This window comes from Melanerpes formicivorus, unplaced genomic scaffold (assembly GCF_026170545.1).
Source record: "Melanerpes formicivorus ecotype bairdi unplaced genomic scaffold, bMelFor1.0.p_v2 SCAF_17, whole genome shotgun sequence".
Lineage (NCBI taxonomy): Eukaryota > Metazoa > Chordata > Aves > Piciformes > Picidae > Melanerpes > Melanerpes formicivorus.
This window is the reverse complement of record NW_027142369.1, coordinates 159,197-181,701: the sequence shown is the minus strand read 5'-3', so window position 1 is coordinate 181,701 and position 22,505 is coordinate 159,197. Positions and strand designations below refer to the sequence as shown.

Genomic DNA, 22,505 nt, shown 5'->3' with positions numbered 1-22,505 from the left:
GGAAAACTGCTCCTGAATGTGCCCCTACCCTGTCCAGAAAGAGTTGTTAGCAGTATCAGGGAAGGAATTAACTCTGTTTGGTCCTTAGGTTATGCTGTCATACTAGTGTGGAGTTTGGGTGGGCAGCAGGGGTATGGTCAGGATATTGTCCCTTTGGTCAGCTGGGGCACCTGTATGTTCAGATTCACAGATTGCTTCAGGTTGGAAGGGACCCTCAAAGGCTGTCTTGTCCAACTCACATGCAGTGAGCATGCATCTCCAACTAGACCAGGCTGCCTAGGGCCACATCAAGTCTAATCTTTAATATCTCCAGGGCCAGGACCTCAACCACATCCCTGGGCAGCCTGTTCTGCTATTTTGCCACTCTCACTGTAAATTGCTTCCTTATGTCCAACTTAAATCTACCCTGCTCCAGTTTAAAACTGTTGTCCCTTATCCTATTGCTACAAGCCCTTCTAAACAGCACTGACCCAGCCTTCTGGTAGGTCCCTCTTCAGGTGCTGAAATGCAGCTTTGTAGCTGGGTCTCCCCAGATCCTTCTCTTCTGCAGGCTGAACAGCCCAGATTCTTTCAGCCTGTCATCATATGAGAGATGCTACAGCCCTCTGAGCATTTTTGTGGCCCTCCTCTGGACCCCAGTTGTGTTGGGGGTCGCATAGCTGGACACAGTACTCCAAGTGAGGTCTCACCAAAGCAGAGTAGTGTGGCAGAATCACCTCTTATCTGCTGGCCATGCTTCTTTTGATGTAGCCCAAGATGCAACTGGTTTTCTGGGCTTCAAGCATGCACTGTTGGCTCCAGTACCCCTAAGTCTTTTTCTTCAGGACACATCAGGCTTAGTTGTCTTATTGCTGACATTTGTATCTTCTCTGTGAGTGCTCAGCATGCAGCCACCATGTGCAGCACAAAGGGAAGGTGTGGGGGAGAAGACTTTGGACAAGAGCCACCATTTTGCCTTGCTGTCATGGCTTCACTGCTATTGTCTGAGATACCCTTGCCATCAGGAAGGAAGACTGAATCTGCATTTTGTTGTTGCCCTGGGATATGGTAGCTGGTATAGTGCCTGCAGGGACTCAGAAAGGTGTCCCACATGCCAGCTGAGCTTTAGAAGCCAATCATTCTTAACTACAATGACTTGCTTTTGTGATGCTTCTCTTCCTCCTCTGCTAGCCAGCAATGAATATATTCAGAATGTTGCTAGGCAAATACTCAGCCAGCCTGCTCTGCACCACCTTCTCGTTAGCAGGGTCAGGCTGAACTGTCCAGCCAGGCTCTGGTGGAGCTCCACGTCAGCGTGGTTGTGGGAACTGACTGGAATCTGAGAGTAGCTTGTGCATATGCATGTAGGATGACCATGCTCTTTGTTGGTGTGCTCAGCCAGCTGCAAGACAGTGAAAGGTTAATGTTCATCTTGGCACTATAACCTGCCATTTCCTGCTGCTCTTGCAGACTCCTTGCAGCTTCAGTAGTTATCATTGTACTGTTTTGTCATCAGTCCCCAATGTGAATGTTTTCCTTCCACACAGCTAAGATTTTGCTTTTAGTGGGGACTGCTTATGGTACAGAAGATGGTGGCCAACAGCAGAGAGCACTGTGGCCTGTCAGGTTGCATGTTCTGGACCCTCAGCCATGAGATGGCCCTGCAGCTCGTGCCATTTCTTTATTATTGGATGCTTTCTATTTATGCCCTGTTCTCTAAGAATGTAGGCATGTAGAGGTCATGTGCTTTTCTGGCTTTTCTTAGCTATAATGAAAGCTAAAATGCTGTATTTGTAAGAGGAGCCCTGAGAGGAGCTACTTGCATCTTTCTGGGCCCTTTGACGTGAATTCTTTTCTAGCAATGGCATTCAAAACACAGTATGCCTGGAACGTTGTTTGTTTTCTGGCTCAGCAGCCAGAGGTCTAAAATATTTGTGGCATTCCCTGGTCCCATCTGACAGTTCAGTTTCTTTGTAAGTTTGTTGGACTCTAAGCTCCAGGATAGGGTTCTCCAGCTTCCTTTAATGTATGTGGAGCTTTTCCTATACAGCATCTTGTCTGATGTGTGCTGAGAGTGTGACATCTCAAAAGCCTGAGTAATTTATTCTGGCACTTACAGAGATGTCTCGGGTGGCTTCCTGCTGTCACTGCAGTCACTGCTGTCACTCTGGCTCTTTAGGAGAAAGGCCCCTGGGAGGCAAGCTGGGGCTGGGGCTGAGGATATAGCGTTGTGCCTTTGAACTTGTCTCCTCCCAGGGATTATTTTCAGTACTCTGATGAGAAAGGCCTCGTTTCTGCCTACACTGATTCGGTGGGTTCCTGTGCTGGGTCAGAGTTTGCTGTTTTCTCCCTGATTGCAGGAAGTAAGTTTGATGTGTAGAACCAGAACCTGTCATAAAATCAGCACAACTGTTATTTCAGAGCAGACTGTGATGGTTTCCATAACATTATGTTGCTTGCATCTTCTGAAAACTGTGGCTTGCCTGACTGCTCTGGCTTTCCTGGCTTCTGTTGTGCTGCCTGAGACCTCGCTTGCCCCTTCTCGCTTTGTTTTCTCCATTCTGTCTGAATCCCAGGGCCAAATTAAAGGCAGCATTTCCCTTTGTCTGAGCAATAGGGAAGCTGGGTGTCCTGATCATCTTTGACAAAGATGACATGTCTTCTGATCTGTTATTAATGACTTTGCCTGGTTCAGCTGTTTTAATTAGCCTCAAATTAAACATGAATCTTTCAGTGTCTAGACTGCATCTGTCTGTGGAGATAGCAGGTGGCTGTGGGGCATCCTATATTGCAGTGAAAGTGGCCAAGAGCAGGAGGATGCTGTAGGGTGGGAGCAATGCCCGTGACCACCCCAGCAAAGCTGCACTTAGAAGGAGCTATGCTGAATGGGGAGCAAACACCGTGGGTCACGGTGGTCCCGACCTTGCTGCTTCACGGCTATATGTCAGCCATGGACGAGCTGAACTTTGTTCTCTGCCCTGCGGCAGTGCCTCCTTGTGTGGGCAGTCGGGGTGTGTGTGTTAATTTCTTTCTTGTTTCTTTCCTTGGGTGGGAAACACAAAATGAGTTCTCCCTTACCATTGAGGAGGGCGGAGAAGCCCCGAGTGGCGGAGAGGGTCGCCGGGGAGTTGCAGCAGGCGGCAGGGCGGGGCGCGGGTGCCCGCCGCGGCGGGGGCGCGGGGCCGGACCCCAGGTGAGCGTGGAGCTGCGGGTGCGGGAGGGCAGGGGCGGACGGCAGCCCCACCACGGCAGAGCGAGGGGCGGGCGGCTGCCTCTCGGCGGCCCCTCCGTCCGCGGAGCCAGCCCTGCCAGGGCCGGTGCCAACGCAGCGCCTCGGCGAGGGCGGCGCGGGTCAGGTCCCCGCTCCCCGCCATGGATAGCGGGATGCCGCTGTCCGGTGTGCAGCGGGCGCTGATCCGGGAGAGCTGGCAGCGAGTGAGCGGCAGCCCCGTGCAGCACGGCCTCGTTCTCTTCACCAGGTGAGTGGGGCGGCGGGGACGGGAGGCGGCTACCGCCCCCCCAGCCCCGGCCGCCCGCCCGGACCGACCCGGGGGTGACGGACAGGCTCCGCTTCTGCCAGTGAAACGCTTCCCTTCGCCCAGCGACGGCTCCGGCCGGCTGCCGCACGCCTCCCTCTCACGGAGGGGCTGGGGTCCCGGGAGGAGCGACGTGGGGATGAGACTCATCCACCGCCAAGGGCAGCAGCGGGCAAGGCCGCCCGCCCGTGAGAAGTTTGTTCTAGGGAGATGGAGAGCGAGGGAGAGGGGCAGGTTTTGTGCGTGTCTGTCCATTGACCCTCTGCCTTGGCAACGTTACTTCAGCCCTTTGAAATGCTGCGTGGACGCCCAGCTCTGGGGAGTGGATGGAAGGCACCTCAGGTGGTCGGTGGCATGGCACCCTGCAGCCCAGCCAAAGCACTGGTGAGAGGCTCAGCCTCTGGGCAGATGAAGCAGCGTGCCAGTGGAACGGCTGAACCCCAACTCCTTGCCTCTCCTAAGCAGATTCATGTCTTGATTATGGGAAGAGAAAAAGGGGAAATCTATGAGAAGTCGTTTTAAAAGGATAGTTGGAGAGTTGATGACCAACTTAAGGAGTAGGATCTATCAGGTGGGGGCCAAAACTTGCAGAGCAGAGCTGGGAGCAGTGACAACAACTTGGCAGTTTTAGTGGAGGGGATGCACCAGTTTGACATGCAGACTGGGGAGAAGAGAGACTGGCTGGCCTGAATTCCCTGTGACCTCCATGGACAGCACCAGCCTGTTAGACCTGCTTGAATATCTGCTGCCAAATATGTGCTTGGCATATGCTGGTGTGGTGGATGAGAAAGAGCAAAATGGGAGCTGGTGATGGTGTGGGAGAGTGGGACATGAGGTGAGTTTATAAGTGCCCTCCTTGCTCAAGTATGAAAGGTAACTGCTGGAGCTTGCAGGCCTTCCCCAGACTTGGAAGCTTTTGGGCTCTAGGGGGTAATGAAGTGGGAACAGGAAGACTTCAGACAACAACCAAGACTTTAGGAAGAAGGGCCAGGCTGGTGAATTTCTGATCCTCAAGCACCTGTCTGAGTGCTGGGACTGTGAGCTGAAGAAATAGTGACTTTTTAGACTATTGGTAACTAGGATTGCCCCAAAGTAAGACTTCAGAATTTTTGGGTCCTTTACATATGAAGAGGGATTGGTAGATGGGAAGAAAGGCAGAGGGGGCCTGTGAGTGTGGTGCTGAAGAAGTTGTTCGTGGAGTGAGCAGAGTTCTAAATAAAGCTGAGGAAATGAGAAGATGGAGGTTTCTTTCTTGCTCTTGCAGGTTATTTGACTTGGACCCTGACCTGTTGCCCCTTTTCCAGTACAACTGCAAGCAGTTTGCCAGCCCTCAGGAGTGCCTCTCTGCCCCTGAGTTTCTGGATCACATCAAGAAGGTGAGAGAGGGGCTGTGGCATGACCTGAGCATAGCCTCTGCAGAGGCAGCAGCTTGGCAGTGTGGGGTGTCTGGCTGGGGAACCATTGTGAACCACTGGGGGTTACTTGTGCTGGCAGAAAGTGTTATTGCCAAGTCAAAGTGCCCTACAACAGTGGGGAGACGATGAGGATGCAGGTTGTGGTGGGTAAGAAGAATCACACTGATTTCCATGCCTTTATCTGGGAGTAGAGCTCTTCTTGTGAATGTTGGAAGGCCTCTTCTACTGTGGTGAACTCACTTCTGTCCCAACAAGGACTAAAGCCCTCTGTTTGGTCACATGTGGACCCACTGTTCTGGAGAGGCTGTTAGTGTGGCTGCAGAGCCAGAAGGCCCACAGAATCTCTTGGACAACCGCTGGGGGAGTGCTGAGATATGCATTTGCCTCCCCCTGAAAGAGAGAAGAGCAATACTGATGTCATCTGGAGGAGCTCAGGCATGGACAGAATTACACCTCGTGCAGCAGATACTCTGCTGAGCCCTGAAGGGCAGCCATACTGGGGCAGGGCTCAGCCTTGGCTTGCAGGTGCTTTCATAAACTCACTGTCTCCATCTTTAAACCATTTTGGTGCTATCTTTATACCCTTTTGGTGCTATCTTTATACCATTTTGGTGCTATCTTTATACTATTTTGGTGCCTTGTTTGCCTGTCTGTATTCCTCATAAGAGGCTGTTTCAGGATTGTGCTCTTCTGATAGCTGAAAGACTTTTGTTATTTTCCATCCTCTGTTTATTGGCAAAGTTAAGTCTATTTTTACTTCTGCTACTATTGCTTGGAGCTGAAATAGCTCTTTGCTCTTGTTGGAGATAATTTCCCTGTTGAAATTATAGAGTACAATTCTATCACCTCTTGGCTTTGCCAAGCTAACCGTGCCCTGGCTTTAATCTCCTCTAATTTGTTGTGTCTGTTCCCTTCATCCCACATTAACCCTTCTCTGTCCTGTTTCTGTTTGACTTTTCATGCTCCTGGGAGGCTGCAGTGGTACAATGCCTTACCAGACCAGGTTTCTTGGCTGTATTATCTACCTCATCCACTTGAAATACTTGGTTGGTCTTAGAATTGGAGTTGCCTTACTTGCAACTGCATTGTCTTGGCAACTTCTGGTTGGAAACTCTAGTCCATGCAGCTTCCAGGTCTCCCTGGAGTTGTCCTGGGATCCTAAGAGCTGTAATGACTGCATCAGCATTACAGCTTTACCTGTAGCTGCTCTGCTTTAGGGCTGTTTACCCACTCCAGGGGGTCAGCAGTGCTGCTTGCAGTTTGCACCTCTGGTAGTCCCCCATGGAAGGATTTGGTGTGTGCTGCTGCCATCATACCTCATTGACGTGACACACAGATCACACTAAAGCAAAGGAAAGATCAGAAGGCACCTGCTGCTGCTGGGAGGTGGTTGGGCTGAGAAGGGAAAAGTAGAGGGGCCAGACTGTTATTCTGGGAGGGCAGCAAGACCCTTGTTGTTTATTGCCATTCTGCCCCTCTGTTCCTGCAGGTGATGCTGGTGATTGATGCTGCTGTGAGCCACCTGGAGAACTTGTCCTCTCTGGAAGAGTATCTCTACAACCTTGGCAAGAAGCACCAGGCAGTTGGTGTGAAGGTTGAGTCTTTCTCGGTGAGGCATCCTCTCTGGTCCACTACAGTTGTTTATGCAGCCCTGCCTGCAGCCCTGCTCCCTCCATCCCTCTGTGCCCACCTGATGGGTTCTGCTGGCTGGAGAGGAAGTTGGTCACTCAGGGCAGTCCCTGAGCTGCTGATACCTGTGCAGTGATGTTGGCTCGATAAGGAAAGCTCTTGTTTCCTGTCCTCTCCCAATAAGCTCAGGGAGAAAGAAGAGGGGAGAAGGGGATTTACCCTGTTTGAAGACCACAGTTGGGTTTCTGTGGCAAAGGGATGTAGACTCAGCCTTTGTCCTGGACCCTGGACCTCTGCATCAAATGCTCTGGGCAAACCTCACTGCACCTGGGAAAGAGAGCATCTACCTCTTTGTGTCTGCACTGTGTGATGGGCTGCCTGCACCTTGACCCTTGCTTCCTCCATGGCAGTAAGACAGCAACATCCTCCATATTAAACCCTTGCTTATTCCTTTCCTGCCATCAAGCACAGGCAGAAATGCTGGATCATGCAGTGGGAAAGGGCAGGGTAAAGGAAAGGTTTCTAACAAACACATGGCTCCCTCCTGACAACCACTAGATTTGGTCCTCTTGAGAGGAAGCAGAGTCTCCTTTGCCTGGTATGCTGATCTTCACAAGCCCTGTGCACAATGTGTAGATGCTCTTGGGTGGAGCTGCTCACAACAATGTGAGGAACACTGCCCTGTCAAGGCAAATGCTGAGCATTCAGCCTGGGGTCTCAGCCACTCTCCCGACATCAGAGCATTGCTCAGCTCTGCTGATCCACTCCTGTGACAGGGAATGGGGCTGGCTATCTGCATTGGGAAGCCCTGAGGACAGACATGTGCCTCTCTCCTGGTGTCACAGGTGCAGTATCAGCCCTTGCTCCCTGCCTGCACTCCCCACTCACCTAGGGTGGGGTAAGGGTCAGTGCAGGGCAGGGGCAGGGTATGTCACAGGCTGGCTCTGGGCCCCATCTGAGCAGAGAGGGATCAGGTGGCCTGGCCTTGCTGGTGGAGGAGGAGCATCTGCCCTGCAAAGGGAGAAGTACAAAAGGCAGTGAAGCGAGATAAGGGGCTGCATGTCATCCCCCTCGTGCTGAGCTTGATGCCTTTATGTTTGGTTTGCAGACTGTTGGTGAGTCCTTGCTGTACATGCTGGAGAAATGCCTTGGCACTGCCTTCAGCCCAGACATGCAGGAGGCTTGGAGCAGACTCTATGGTGCTGTGGTGAAAGCCATGCGACGTGGCTGGGACACTCTCCCAGAAGGGGACTAGATTCTGCCAGCCATGCCCGTCCCCAACCACGCAGCTGTCCTGGGTAAGGGGAGCGCTCATGCCATGCTCGCTGCCTTTCTCCATCTCTGTCTTTCTCTGTGCACTGGCCCATTGCTGTCTTTTCAGTCATTGTGCTTCAGGGTTCTCCCAGTGATTCTGCCTTGCTTTGACATGACCACATCTCTGCCTTTGCCAAGGGCTGGCAGGGTACGTCTGCAGTGAAGCCTAGGAGTGCCACAGCACAGGTACACTGCCCTGCCCCAAGTTCCTTCCAGCTAGCTGGAGTGCTAGCACCTAGGTACCTACTCTGGTTTTCAGCTGGTCTGTCTTCCCTCCTTTTGCTACCCATTCCAGTCAGACAGCTACCACAGGCCTCTCAGGCTTCTCTGCCTGAGATCCTATTTTCCATGCTCAAGACCTGCCAAGTCTGGCACTGCTCACTTGTCCTGTTCTGCTATGCCCAGAGATTTTGGCTCCCTCCCAGAGGAAGGGGAAACAGAGGTAGGGGAAACAGAGGTGGGGAGCTGGCTGTGCTATGCAGCCATCCTCCTCAAACCTTGTGTAGAGCTTTTCCCCTTGTCCCTTCACCACCATTGTCACTACCAGATGGTTAATCCTGGTGCTTTCTTCTGCCTTGCCTCTTCCCTGGATGGTATCCATGACTTTTCCTTGTGTCAGCTTGGCCACAGCTCAGTGCGTTTCCTGAGGATGCTTCAAGCAGTGGCATCAAGTTAACCCTGAGGTGAGGTTAGTTTTAGCAGATCTGGGCTGCCAGCTGAAAGGTTTTGTGTTGCTTTGGCTGGTTGGTTTAACCTCAGAGCCAGCAGAAATGCAGCAGCAGTGGTGGCTCTTTACTGCTTTGTTTTGAGGAGAGTAAACACAAAGGCAAGAGGTCTTAAAGTAAAAATGAAGCTTGCAATCATGTCATGGCAACAGCTTCCAGAAAACATTTTGGCTCTTGGCCAGAGGAAGCACAGCTGAAATTTCTCTGGTGATGCTGTCAGGACCTGGAGCACTTCCCAGCTGCACACAGTGCCTATCTGCAGAACTACTCACCCTTTATTAATTCCTACCAGCCATACTTGAGACCCAGCCACTTTGGGGCAGAAGGAAGCCCCCAGTCAGGTGTGAGCAGCAGTGCAGTGGTGTTAGGACTGGAGAGAGAAGACAGCATCTACCAGAAGAAATCCCAGGATGTGGCTGAAAGGCAGCACCTGAAGGCTCTGAGGGTAGCTGAATTTGAGCACTTTAAAAGTGCTCTTCTTTATGGGGAAGTTGCTGTGGGACAGGCAGAATCATGTTTACAACCATCACTAGTCCCAGGGCAAGGACATGGAGCAAGTTTTCAGTCACAAGTAGTGTAGCTCCCTTTTTTACTGCTCCTTACAGGCAGGAGGAGCCTGGCGTTGAGAGCTAAGCAGGTTCTGTTCCAGAGACACATTTCTCCTACACTTGGATGTCCTCCACGCTGGGGCAGAATAGAGCTGCCTGCACATCACAGCTGCAGCTGAGGTCTCCCAGCCCCATGCCATGGAGAGGATGTTGTGGTGCCCTGTGAGATGGGGCTTTGGTTCCGTAAGACCAGGCCTGGTGGTGGCCATGAGCTTCCAGTGAGCAAGGAGCGTTCCAGCTGTTTGGGTGGGGTGATGAGGGGTGTTGTGGAATAGGCAGTGAACGGCCTCATGTAGGATGCTTGCTGTCCTCCCCTGGGGAGCAGGCTCTGCTTCTGCAGTGCTACACCATGGTATGCATTCTGGCCCACGGCTCTTTCCATCAGCTGGGTCAGGTGAGGGTCCTTCCATTCTTGTGCCAGGCAGTAAGGGATGGAGGAGCTGGGGCTGGGAGGAGGCACTAACTGTGATGGCATGGTACGGCGCAGGAGAGTTTGGGAACAGGGACATCCTGTTTGCAACCCTGTTCTGGGGCATCAGCCTTCAGCAACACAAAGCAGACCTGACTCTGACAAGTAGGCAGCTGTGTGATGGGTAGGGTGTGGGTGTTCCTGCTACTGCCCTGAACCATCCCTGGTCCCTCTAGCTTTCCCAGCTCTTTGACTTCTCTTCTGTACCACGGTTTGTGTAACTCCTAAGAGAACTGATCTAGTCTGTGTGCCTCTTATACCCAGCTGTACTGTTTAATAAAGAACAACAGTGAATCTTGGCCATTTTTGCTGCCTTGTGTTTATTTTAATATGAAAGGCCTAAGCAAGAAAAAAACAAAAGAAAAAAAAAGAGGATGGCAGAGAGGGGTTTACTGGTTTCATGCTGGCTCTAACTTTGGAGATATTGGTCACTGGGAGTGATTGTGTAGTCCAGAGTGACTGACATGAGAAGGCATCCAGCACCAAATGTCTGTTGAGAGCTTTTGTGCACTCTAATGGAATGGGTGAGCAGCAGAGGAGCTAGCAAAGGCATCCTGCTGCTGGTTGCTCATTACCTTTCCAATTTAACAATCTCTAATGCAATTAGAATTTTAAGCAATCAGCCTAAAAATCCCCTTCCCATCGCTCAGATGCTTTTGTTCTTTGAGATAGCATCAGCTCACCCACTGCTGGCTGCCCACAGCAGCAGGGCACAACCTTGAAGTGAAGTCCTGCCTACTTCCTTGCAGTGTCTGCCCTGCCAGCTTCGACTTCAGAGCACCCCAGCAGCCCTGCCCCAGGGAACAGCTGGTGAGGATGCAGGAGGTCCTGTCTTCCTCTTCCTCAGGCCTGTTCTGACTTTAGCAGGGTGGGTTTTCAGCCCTGGGACAATCAGACACTTGGCACTGAAGTATGATGGCCTCTAGAGCAGGTAAGCAGATGTGGTGACTGTAACAGCATGACCTGGGCAGGAAATCCCAGCCCTGCCATGAGAGAGCATGGTCAGTATCCTGGGAAAGTCATGCAGCTCTGCCTTGAGATGTGGCTGGTTCTAGAGGGCAACAAGCAACAGGCTGTGAAGGGCAAGTAGAGAAGCAGAGATCTGAATGCAAATAAATCTTCCCTGTGGTTCAATGATAAAATAAGTATTTCAGCTCTTCCTGGGCTGGAGCACTGCTGCCAGCCCTGGGGCTAGCTGAGGGGGGCCCAGTCCCAGTGCTGCAGGAAAGAGACAGTGATCCCCTTAGCAGCACCCTCATTGTTGACTTGCTGTGCCAGCACAGAGGTTTGCCATAGCTGGCACAAAGCACCCCAGGGAGGCTCTGGGCACTGCCTGCCACTGGCCAGCGGTGGGAGGCACTATGTGACTGCTGGGACCCTGCCTGCCAGGGGCTTATGTATAACGCAGGCTGTGCATTTCCTGAGGGCAGGAGTGGCAAGGCACAGCCTGATGGGGCTCACACCACCTCATTAGGCTGGGAACAGCTTCCTTGGTGTGAGGGCTGGGAGAGCCATGAGGTGAGGGGGCAATCACGGCCCTTGCCCACAGCAAGAGCTCCTGCCTCAGCTCCCTGGTGCCAGCCAGGCCCTGCATCTAGCCTTGTTGACAAAGTTACCAATTGTGGGTGGCCTTTGTGGGGGCATGTGATGAGGAGAGTGGGGTTTAAAATTTTCCATTTTTTTCACCCAACAGGAAGCCCTCCCTGAGTCCCCTGTCTGGGACCTGCGGAGCATCCAGCAGGAAGGATCTGCTGCAACAAGAGGCAAATAATTCCAGTAGGAATTTGAGTGTAACAAGTGCTGTCTGCTCAAAACCTAGAGAAAGGCTCTCACAAGGGAAGGTGTCCCTGCCCTATGGTGGGGGGCAGGGTTGGAAACTAGATGCTCATTAGGGTCCTCTCCAACCCAAACCCTTCTATGATTCTAAAATGTTGTTCACCCCCTTCCCTGGGACTTGGTGGTGGCAGTTTAGTTTTGGGAACATCTGCTCTCTCCCCAGATAAGATGGGCCCCCTTGCTACTTCCACTCCTTGCTGTGCTCCTAGAGGACTTCCAAGCTGTCCTTCTGCTCCCTCCAGGCAGTGTGTACCACTTTGCTGGTGTCCTGAGCCAGCCCTGGCTGTGGGACAAGGACTGGCAGAAGGGCAGGGGAAGGACATGCCTGTTCCAGTGATGCACCCAGCCCCCAGTGTTTGGGATGGTGCTAAGGGCTGTGGCAACCTTTCTGAGAGGAGAGGGTGGGGTGCTTCCTCACTCCAGCACCTTTGCTGCTTCTGCCCACTTGCTGAGGTTTTCTTTTGTAGGGCCCATGGTAGGTGGCAAGGTGCCTGGAGGTAGAGAAGTGTCCCATCAGTCTCCTCACCCTTGAAGCCTCTGCAGGACATTCCCAAGAAGGGTCAAAAGCAACCTGCAGCTGGGAAAAGAGGCTTGAGGTCCTGGGCAGGGTGTGCAGAGGTGACATGAGGCAGCAGCTGGGTGAAGTCATTTTATTCAAGGCACAGTCATAGCAATAAATCACAAGAAGGTACAGACCTCTGGCACATTCCAACAGCGGGGCAGCCAGGGGCAATCAGACCAGCAGCCCGAGCTCCTCAAGCCATGGTGCCACTCACAGACACTTGCTTCCACCCAGAGACAGGCCACCAGCATCTTCCTGCTCCAGCCAGGGGCAGGCAGTGAGGGCAGCAGCTGAGCTGCAGGCAGCCCCAGGGACACCTGGGCAGGAAGCTGTGAGCTCCCCACAGTGCTTGTTGGGGTTGGGAAGGAGAGGCTGAACTCAAGGCTCCTGCAAGCCAGCTGCTCAGTGGCTAGTGTGCTGCAGCCATCATCCCAGCATGCAGGAGCGTGGGTGAGACAGGGGCTAAAGAGCTGCCAGCTAGCCCAGCTGAGACCCAGCTAGCCCAGCTGAGACCCACCAGCCCACAGGGATGTCCCAGGGCTCACCTAAGTCCAACAAAGACCTACAGCTCACTGCTGGGCTGCCCCCTTCACAGGACTGACACACCAGGTCCACTCTGCCAGTGGCAACAGTAATGCTGAGTGGTGCCAAGTATTTGCCTTTGCAAAGCAGCACTCTCCTTACCAGCAGCCTTGGTGCCATCAGAGCTGTGTTGTTGGTTCTTCCCTCCCTGCACAGCCCTGGGATGACAGCTAGAATTGCTCTGAAGCCAGCAGGTAAGTCAGGAGCAGGAAAATGGGCCCCAAGGTTGAAGCAGGGCCAAGCAAGGAGCCAGCAGGATGGGACAGGTTAGCCTGATGGGATAGAGGCCAAGCAGGGCAAAGATCTACCCTCATCCCCAGAGGCCTCCACGGCTGCGGTGGAAGAGCCAGGAAACACTAGGGATGCTGTCCAGGCAAGGAGCTGGCACATTTACACTCAACCCAGCAGGACTCACACTCAAGAGACAGTGTGGCTGCTGGTGGAGCACCCCATGGATGCAGCTTGTGGGTACAGGTAGGTGGTGCACCAGGACCCAGGGGCTGGGGTCCTGCCAAACTCCCCACCCCTCATTTCTCCTGCAATGGGATGGAACTAACCCCACAGGGAGCCTGAGCACAAGGGAGATGCTACCCAGGAGAGAGGGGTGATAAGGAACTGCCCTTATAGCCATCAAAAACAACTGTGCCTTCTCCCCCTGCACCTCCCTGAGGACCCAAGGCCACAGGTATGGTGCAGCAGTGGAGGGACGGAGTGGCAGAGCAGGGAAGAGCTTGGTTTGTGTTTTGACATCTGCCTCAGGGTAGGGCCACTGGTGCTTAGGCAAAGATGGGAGCAGCCCCTCAATAAAGCACACTCCTCTCAGCAGTCCCTGCTTTATTGGGCAAAGCCTTGGGGGTGGCAGCAGGGGTGGGCAGGGGGCTGCAAGGCCAGCATTTGAGGAGGCAGTGGGACAGCCGCCACGAGCAGTGGGTGGGCATGATGGGAAGCGAGGATTAGGAGTGTCTGTCCCATGCCACTGAGGACCTGGAGGACAGCGCTGGGGTGGGCACATTCGTCTGAGCTGTCTGGGCTGCTACTCCCCTCACAGAGGGGCCAGGGCCTCCCTCCTGCCCACAAAAGCATTGCCTTTCAGAGAGATCCTCTCCCCACATCACTGCACCCTCTCTTCCCCAAGATGAGCTGGAAAAGGTAGGTGGGTACAGGGGCAACAGGGGGACTGAGCCAGTCCAGGCAGCAGGAGGGACCAGCAGAGCCTCCTGCCACTTCACACACAATGAGGTCTCTCCTTCACATCAATCCTGGTGTCCCCCAGCCCCGTCAGCAAGGTGGCCCCCACCAGTACTGGGAAGGCTCCTTCCTACTCCCTGGCACATACTCCACTTGGCACAGCTGGTCCTTGCCCTGGTGGATGCTCACTGGTAGCGTGCCTGGCTCTCCATCACTGGACCACTCCTGTACTCGCCCTCCACTGTCTCCAGCTCTGTCTCAAAGCTCTGCAGCCCTCCATCCTCCCCATCCTCTGCTGGCTCCAGGTGGTTGCCCATGGTGCCGTAGGACTGGTGTGCTGGGGAGGCTGCTGGTGTCAGACTCAGCTCAGGCTCCTGTAGGACAGTGGCCACAAAGAGCTGCCCCGGGAGGGGGCAGTGGAGTATCAGAACCCAGGGGACTGAGACTGGGGTGGCCACAGTAGGGCTGGGGTCAGTTACTCACGTTGGAGTTAGGGGTAGAGGAGACACTGCTCCGCTCCACGTCATTGAAGGCGCCGTCAGACTGATCAGACATCTGGGGAGAGGGAGGTTGGGATGAAACAACAGTTTGGGAGTCCACAGCTCATGCTGGGGCAGCCAGGCACTACCTCAGACTCTCCAGAGAGGCAAGGAGGGGATGCAGTGAGGCAAGGGAACAGGACAGGCACATGCTTGCACTCACCTGGTAGCTAGAGGGTTTCCGTGGCTGCAGCTTCTTCAGACAGAGGCCAAGGAAAGAGAAGACGATGCAGGCAAGGAGGACCACAAAGGTGAAGAGGGTGACAGGGCGAGTGGGACCTAGAGCACAGAGACACTGGGGCAGCACATGAGCATCCAAGGACCTGCCACACATCTAGCGAGTCCCAGGCTGGGTCCTGCTTTGAGTATTACAAGTTCTCAACCTTCCTCCCAACACACCAGGTGACACCCACCTCTTCTGCCAGGTCTCCATCACACATTCCCCGCTCCCATCCCCCTTCCCACCCTCCATGCTGTGCCTGACTTAGACGTATCGTCCCACTAAGCACGAGATGTGACCATCAGCAGTGCCAGGAGGCAGCCCCAAGCCCTCCCTACCAAGGCGCAGGACGGAGAAGAAGAGCAGCCAGAACATGCAGAGGATGGGGGCCACCACAACCTGGCTGATGGCAGCAACGTGGAGGCGCTGGTTGAGCTTGGTGGGGATGTACACGTAGTAAATGTTGTAGCGGTCCACCATGTGCTTCAGCAGCATGTAGAGCAGCCCTGGCGAGAGGAGAAGGGCCACTTGCTGGGGACAGAGCGTGGGGGACAGCAGGGCAGGCCCAGGGTATAATGCCCACGGGAGCCCTCCTGCACCACACAGGAAGCTTATGCTCCTACACTGCTGCTGGTGGCTGGGACAAGCTGCCCTTGGCATGGCCAGGGACACCAGGACCGTGGCTGTGGGATGGCACTCACCGAAGGGGACGATGATGGGGCAGGTGATGCTGTAGGTCATAACGACAGAGAAGATGCAGCAGGTCCAGGCGTACTCCAGTCCAAACTGGAACTGGTAGGCTTGGCTCTGAGGCACAATCAGCAGCATCATTAGTGTCCCTGCCACTGCAAAGGCTAGATCTGCCTTTGCAGCCTGACCCACACAATTGCTTCACTCTGTCAGCCCCTATGAGGTCTGCAGAAGTCCCAAGCCTCCCCTCTGCAGCAGGCCAGCCTGAGTTTCTGTGGCAATGCATCCAAAACCCCTTTCCCCACCGTGGAGTCGGGAAGGGGGTGAAGACCAGGAAGTGTGGAAAGAGAGGTAAGGAGGAAGGCAGCTCCCCCCTTTCATGGCCGTGCCAGCTGACACCTGGGCCGCTTCCCCCATGTCGCATGTCAGGGCAAAGCCCTGGGCCAGCACAATGCAGAACCTGATGCTGATCCGTTTCTTGCCCTTTTTTGGCCTGTGGAATATGATCTGTGTCATTTGCAACACAGGACATGTGGGCCATGAGCTGATACAAAATGGGTTGGCTAGAGAGCACTAGAGGCTCTTCCTGGGGCTTCCCCCTCTGCACATGTGGACCACACTTTGCAGGCCAGAAGGATTCCTCCAGAAACAGAGACACTAGGAGGACTACCCCCACCTGGAACCAGCGTTGTGAGTATATTTGGAACCTGCCTGAGTCTCCAGGGAATACCTTCTCTTGCTAGTAGGGGCAATATACTGCTCTTGGGTCCTATCATTTTCCAAACACTGATCTTCAACCACCTGCACCCATTCCTGTGCTCTGGCAGACACTGTGCCACCGAGCAGCCAAGCTGTAAACAGCACTTTTCTGAGCGTGTGTCTAAGTCAGGCGGGTGGCAGGGTTTCTACATTCATAGAGCAGTTTGTGTTTCTGTTAGCTTCCTGCCTGCACCCCTCCATCCCTAACAGTTTCCAGCAAACACAGCCCCGCCGCGCTGGGTGCCACGCACGCCCGGGTGTGACCAGAGCCACCGACCCGCTTGACGTGGAGCCGCTCAGGCTCGGACTTGGCAAAGCAGAGCCGGGCGGTGTAGACGAGGAGGCCTGGGATGCGCAGCAGCTCCATGGCCGTCCCGATCAGGCTGGAGGTGACCACGTAGTTGACGAAGAAAGCGCCATTGTCCGGCAGGAACACGCACCTGGCCAAGAGATGCAGAAGGGGAGAGGATGCTTGGGCAGGTGGCCAGAGGAGCAGCCAAGGGCTGATGGCAGGAGCTCTCCCTTGCTGTGGAGGTTTGGGAGCTCCTTGATACTCACTGGAACTTGGTATTGGCCTCATACAGAAAGCGGGTGTCGAAGAGCCAGCGGAAAAAAAGGTCCAGGCTGAAGAGGAAAGGAGGAGAGTGAGCTGCCCTTATGAAGGAGAAAAGTCACAGAGCAACCTGGGAAGCATCTAGTGGGCAGTGCTTTCCTCTGACCTGGGTGGGTGACATCCTCTAGACTCTACCAAAGCAGCCCCTTCTGCCACATGGGATCACTGTGGTTGGGTGCTCACCTCCTAGCCAGGATTGCTGTAGCTGGGGCTGGGCTACACAGATACCTGACTTGGTCCTCTCAGGGTCTGCTAAAGGGCTGACCCCAAGCAGGACACTACCAGCACACCCCTGGGTCCACCCTGGCAGCCTAGCAAGCTGCTTCACTCCCCTCCTCCCTTGCAGGGAATCTTTTTGTCTGTAACCATCTGAGAGCTCAGGACAGCTAGAGAGCGAGTGTTTTCCTCCCCAGAGCCAGCCCCGTTTCAGCAGCAGTGGGCCCTCTGCCCTTTGAGGCTAGCTCATGGGAAGTGAGGGGCCCAAGTGTGCTCCTGGCTGCCAGGAGTAGGGACTAACAGCATGGCAGGGTGGTCTGTACCTGCTCAGCCCCAGTGAGGGCAGGATGATGACCATGAACACCAGGAAGAAGAAGCACTTGTGCATGGTGAGTTGATTTTCACTTGACCTGCAGAAAGGGGAGGGAAGAGAAGAACATTGCACTTTTCCAAGGCAGAGATTCCAAGGAAGAATCTGGGCTGGGTCTCGCTCTTCACCAATCTGCTGCTTCCAGCCCCAGGAAGCCAAATGCATTTGATCTGTTCATCTACTGGGGCCTTGTAAGACCTTTCTGAGGCCAGTGGAAGTCACCATAAGGAATCTGCTCCAGTAAAATCTCTTGTCCTCTCAGCCTCCCCCCTCCATCATCCCTGTCATCGCCCACCATCCCTGCTGGTGTAGACACCCAACAAGTCAGATAGGTGTCTACAATGAGTTCAGGAACCCACATTTCCCCCAAGAAGTGATGACAAATCTCCTGTAAGGACTCAGAAAATCAGGATTGAGGGCTGGGGCTGGTGGAGGGTCAGAGAAGGTACATCACAGGAGTTGGGCAGACTGCTTAGAAGACTTTGAGTACCCCAAACTTCTACTTCCACCGTGGAGGTCTGGGAGCATAGCTACGATGTGCCACCCAAGTCAGGGACTTGGTGCTGCCAGTCCACCATCACACTATCCCTTTCAAAACCTTCTTCAGATTCACATTAAACCCAGATCCATGTGCCTTTGGCAGCACTCTGGAAGGACTGGGGGCTATTGCAAGGAAATGGTTCCTTTGGGCACCGACTTGGGGCTCTTTCATGAAGGGCAACACCCAGTGGGCTCTGCAGGTGTCTGCCAATCCACTGCCTGCCCCGCTGCAGGCCAAGTCCCACGAGTCCTCCCATCTCCCACTCCCAGGGAGTGTGGGGGTGAGCCCCTTTACCTTGTCCAGTGTGACTCGAAGAATGCTGAGTAGTAGACGAGGAAAGGCAGGAAGACAGAGAAGGCCCAGAGCAACAGTGTGGGGAAGAACTGGGTGATGATAGGGTTCTACAGGAGGAGAGAAGTCAGACACCCCCTCAGGAACCCACCAGAACTCAGGCATGTTTGAGGCAGCTTCCTGGGCCTCCCAGCACAGGATGATATGTGCAACAGGTGGGCTGGGGCATCCCCTCCCTGAGCAGCAGCATTCGTTTTGGGAAATAAGAGCCTGAGGCTAGCCGAAAAGCATCACAGGCATGCTCTGAGCCCCAGTGCCCACCCAACAGCTCACAGGTCAGTGAGCAGGAAGGCAATGTGCTGCTGGCAGCTCCTAAAATCTTGAGCTCTTTCCATCCCTGTCCTCTTGCATGGACACTAACCTGCCCTATCCCATGGACAACAGCACTAAAGCTCAGGTTTACACAGGTGCTAGGGCTCTGCCACTGGTAACACATGGGGATGGATAGCAAACAGGGGCATGACCACTCCTTGCCTCTCATTAATGCCCATCCCAGTGATGCCTCATCTTCTCAAGCCAGAGTAGACCCAGTACTTTCCCCCTGTTATGGACCAAGCTAGAAACTGAGACTCTTTGGGGAAGCTGGCACAGAGCCCCAGGGACTACCTTCAGGCTCTCCACAGGGTATGTGACGTTGAACATGTCCATAGTGTTGACAATGATGGCTGGCGTGGTGAGGAAGAAGAGGAGGATGAAGAGGCAGGTATTAAGGAGAATGAATCTTAGCCACCAGGATGTGCCACGGACGGATAAATTCTCCCTGAGAGAGGAAAACACAACTCAAGCATGGTGTGGAGGAAAAGCCACATGTTCTGGGCCTCCTAGCTTGGCTCCCCAAAGCTCTGCCTCCCACTGCCTGCACCAGCCATCCTGACAGCCCTTGCTGTGAGCTCACCCCTCCCCTCTCTACTGTAATGACACTTGGAGAGACCTCAGATCCAGAGTCTGTACCACCAGGAGACTTTAAAGTCAGGCTGAAGAAATCGGAGCCTGACAATCACGTCAAACCTCACATGGCTGAGGTGATCACCATCTCCCCTGCTGACTTCTGTTATGGACACAGGAGGGATTGTCAGTCCCTGCCACACTGGGAAAGTGCCCCGTAGATATGGGCATGGTTTCCCTACAGCTATGTGGGCTTTCTGCTGTGAGCTCCCTACAGGTATGGATGCTGGTTCCCCTTGGCTGCTCCCCTCCCTTCCTCCTTCCCACCACAGGGTTCACCAGATGATATCGCTGGGTGCAGGAGCATAGCGAATGCCCCACTGGTGTGACTTGACCACGGTGGTGACAGACGACTGCTGGGGGTGCTTGCGGCAGCGGATGCGGCTGTAGTCCTTCAAAATCCTGCAGGAGAAGAGAGCCAGGTGTCAGGCTCGGACTAAGGGCTCAGGATCCCACACACATTTCTGGTCAGACTCTTTCTGCAGCCCCAACAGAGCGGCCATATCTGCAGATGGCAGAGGCACAGAGGAGACAGACCCTGCTGCCGGGCTTTGACTGGAGAAGCTGGCAAGGTGCCCCAGTTCCCTAACAGTGGTGGTCACCAGGCTAGGGGATGTCCCCATGGCCACTGACGCGGGGTACTCACACAGCTGTCATCCGCTCATCCTGGAAGGTGACGAAGGCCACATCGAGCCGCTTGAGCGTGATGCGGTTGCGCTCGGCATTAAACTCATCCGTCAGCTTCTCCTCCAGCTCCCCATAGTACTGCTCTGCATCCACCTGCAGGAGCAGCCAGGGCTCTGCTGTGCTCGCCGGGCTGGGGCACAGGCGAGCTGCCACACTCTGCCTCGCCCTGGTGGGGCTGTGCTGCCTACAGCCCTGCCGGCAGCCTCATACCTGCTCAAAGCCACAGAAGCGGCAGCAGAAGAGGCGGGCGCAGGGGTGGGTTTTGATCATGATCTTCCCCTCCTTCTGCGCCTTGGTGGTGAAGTAAAGGCGTCCCTTCATCGCCTTGCGCCTGCCGGGAAGCAAGCAGGGGTGAAGCTCATTTGGGGAGTGGCAGCCAGCCAGCCAGCCTGGGCCCCTTGACATGGTAGGGAGGCAGGGCGCACCCACTCACAGCGGCAGCGGGGAGCTGCCTGCACTCACCTCTCCCCATCCAGCTTCATCAGCTTGCGCACGTCGAAGCAGAACTGGACGTTGGTGACGGTACAGCTGGGATAAGCCTCACTGTGGACACAAGGACACGGTGGCACCAGGAACTGGGTGAGACAGAAGCAGGCCCTGCCTCCTGCTTGCCAGCCACCTGGTGAGGCTGTGGCACACCACTACTTACTGGAAATGCTTGATGATAAGGGAAGGGTCTGTGATCTCCTTGGGGATGTGGGTAACCATCAGTGTCCGGGCAACCTCAGGAAGGAGAAAGTACAGAGAAGGTGGATGGGCTGGGGGGTCTTCGGGACCCGTCACTGCCACCCCTGGTCACCCAGCCACCAAGAAGGCAGAAGTGAGCCAGGTCACTGATTACTACTCCAGAGGCTGCTCAGCAGAGACCTCCTCAATTTCCACTCCCAGGCCCCAGCGGCATAGCTGAATGCTGTCACCCCCCCAGGGAAGATGGGCACAGCAGAACTTCAATCTCAAGAGACAAGGCAGCAAAATATTTGCCTCTGAGGTGCTGGCCTTTCTCCAGAAGCTGGAGAAGAATAGCTGTCTCTTTCCCTGGCTGCTCAGTCCCAGGCTGTTTCTAAAGCTCTCCCTACATACTGGGAACATCCTTTCTGCAAAGCACAGAGTTGTCCATTGGCATTGAACGAGGCAGAGCTGGAGGAGGAGCAGTTGCTCACCTTCTCATTCTCTCTGTATTCAAGGTGGACAGAGTGGTGAGCCATGCAGAGGATGGTGAGGATGAAATAGATGAGGGCGAAGATGCTGTGCAGCCACAGGAGACGGTCTCTAGAGGAGGGGAAGAGGAGACCAGTGAGCAATGTGGCAGGTATGTGGCATGCAGGCCAGCCTGGCATTCAGTGTCTCACCTATGGCCACCCCCACTACCCAGGAGGACCTCCCTGAGCTGGCCACTGGGCCCCCACCCTAGGGATGAGAAGTGCAGCATCCAGGATGTTGTCTGAGAAATGAGGCTGCCCCGTGTCCACTTCTGCCAGCAGTGCCAGTGTGACAGCTGCTGTGATGGTGCTCACACATGGCGCAAACAACCACCAGACACGGGGCTACTGTGACTGGCACACTGCTCAACATGAACCTGTTCCTGCCACGCATGGGGCTGTGATGAGTGCTGCTCCTGGGGGCTCCCAGCAGTGCCCACCACAGCAACAGCACCCATAGCCCCCCAGACACAGGAGCCACATACTGTGTTGGGATGTTGGCGATGGTTGTCCGTCCAAAGTGGGTAGGATTGTGTCCTGCAGGGAGAGGGAAGCATGAGGTTAAAAGATTAAACCAGGGAGGTGTGCATGACCATGCTCGCAGGGTTAGTGTCTGTGATCTTTGCTCCCTCCTTTTCCTCAGGTCCCCACCAGGTTCCTACTGCCCTGAAGCTCCCTGTCCCTTGCATTCCTTGATCCCACAGCTGATGGTGGATTCCTGTACAGCGAATCACAAAATTATTGAGGCTGGAATGGACCTCTGAGCTCATCAAGTCCAGCCTATGACCTAACATGACCACATTGACTAGGCCATATCCAGTCTTTCCTTAAAAACCTCCACCACCTCCCTGGGCAGTCCATTCCAGTGCCTAATTACCCTTTCCATGAGGAAGTGCTTCCTAACATCCAACCTAACCCTCCCCTGGCACACCTTCAGGCCATGCCCTTTCATCTTGTCACAAATTGCCTGGGAGAAGAGCCTGACTCCCAGCTGACTACAACTTCTGTTCAGGTAGTTGTAGAGTGTGTGATAAGGTCCCCCCTGAGTCTCCTCCAGGCTAAAACAGCCCCAGCTCCCGCAGCCTCTCCTCATAAGACTTTCCCCCTAGTCCCTTCACCAGGGGGACTGCTGACAAAAAAGGGCCCTCCATCCCTGCAGCATGGTACGTGCCTCAAGACTGGAGAGCTTGCATCACAATCCTAAGCCATCTTGTGACTGGAGAAGAACCTACCCAGAAGGTCTCCCGAGAAGTTGACAGGCAGGATGACAGCCACAGAGAGCATGCAGACCAGCATCAGCAGAACCAGGAGGTGCCGCTGGAAGGAGAGGTAGGTGGTGGCATCGACTCCACACTTGCTCTGAATCTCCTCATCCCTGGGGGAGAGATGAGTAGGAATGAGAACTAGAGGTGCCTCCCCACCATCTCCCTCCCCACCATCTCCCTCCCCAGGGACACTGGCTGCTCTGGCCTCACACAACCCACTTCATGACATCCTGCCCATGGCATGTGGGATTTGGGCACAGAGGGCAC

General features: G+C 54.5%; 2 protein-coding genes across 3 annotated transcripts in view; one reads left to right on the top strand and one right to left on the bottom strand.

Annotated features, from left to right (window-relative positions):
• Window positions 1–3,204: 3,204 nt before the first annotated feature.
• NGB (neuroglobin) lies at window positions 3,205–9,969 on the top strand. The gene is made up of 4 exons (XM_068148645.1): window positions 3,205–3,458; window positions 4,780–4,891; window positions 6,420–6,539; window positions 7,668–9,969. Exons 1-4 carry the CDS (start codon window positions 3,352–3,354, stop codon window positions 7,812–7,814), a joined length of 486 nt encoding a protein of 161 aa, XP_068004746.1. The 5' UTR covers window positions 3,205–3,351; the 3' UTR covers window positions 7,815–9,969.
• TMEM63C (transmembrane protein 63C) overlaps window positions 9,946–22,505 on the bottom strand; it is a 36,697-nt gene continuing 24,137 nt past the window's right edge. For both annotated transcript variants that reach the window (XM_068148644.1, XM_068148643.1), the window contains exons 7-24: window positions 22,206–22,348; window positions 21,459–21,510; window positions 20,935–21,043; window positions 20,424–20,497; window positions 20,237–20,317; window positions 19,985–20,105; window positions 19,734–19,867; window positions 19,367–19,489; window positions 18,749–18,902; window positions 18,086–18,192; window positions 17,204–17,290; window positions 16,610–16,675; window positions 16,329–16,491; window positions 15,304–15,409; window positions 14,941–15,108; window positions 14,546–14,661; window positions 14,327–14,398; window positions 9,946–14,241 (exon numbers count right to left, since the gene is read on the bottom strand). In XM_068148644.1, the coding sequence (XP_068004745.1) occupies window positions 14,029–14,241; window positions 14,327–14,398; window positions 14,546–14,661; window positions 14,941–15,108; window positions 15,304–15,409; window positions 16,329–16,491; window positions 16,610–16,675; window positions 17,204–17,290; window positions 18,086–18,192; window positions 18,749–18,902; window positions 19,367–19,489; window positions 19,734–19,867; window positions 19,985–20,105; window positions 20,237–20,317; window positions 20,424–20,497; window positions 20,935–21,043; window positions 21,459–21,510; window positions 22,206–22,348 (2,089 nt within the window). In that variant the 3' untranslated portion in view covers window positions 9,946–14,028. The remainder of the gene's footprint in view (window positions 14,242–14,326; window positions 14,399–14,545; window positions 14,662–14,940; window positions 15,109–15,303; window positions 15,410–16,328; window positions 16,492–16,609; window positions 16,676–17,203; window positions 17,291–18,085; window positions 18,193–18,748; window positions 18,903–19,366; window positions 19,490–19,733; window positions 19,868–19,984; window positions 20,106–20,236; window positions 20,318–20,423; window positions 20,498–20,934; window positions 21,044–21,458; window positions 21,511–22,205; window positions 22,349–22,505) is intronic.

What these genes read in the sequence shown, in the direction of transcription:
- NGB (XM_068148645.1), top strand. Translation starts at nt 3,352, where the DNA reads ATGGATAGCGGGATGCCGCTGTCCGGTGTGCAGCGGGCGCTGATCCGG. An exon ending in TTCTGGATCACATCAAGAAG is followed by an intron (nt 4,892 to 6,419) that starts GTGAGAGAGGGG and finishes CTGTTCCTGCAG; the next exon opens with GTGATGCTGGTGATTGATGC. An exon ending in TGAAGGTTGAGTCTTTCTCG is followed by an intron (nt 6,540 to 7,667) that starts GTGAGGCATCCT and finishes TTTGGTTTGCAG; the next exon opens with ACTGTTGGTGAGTCCTTGCT.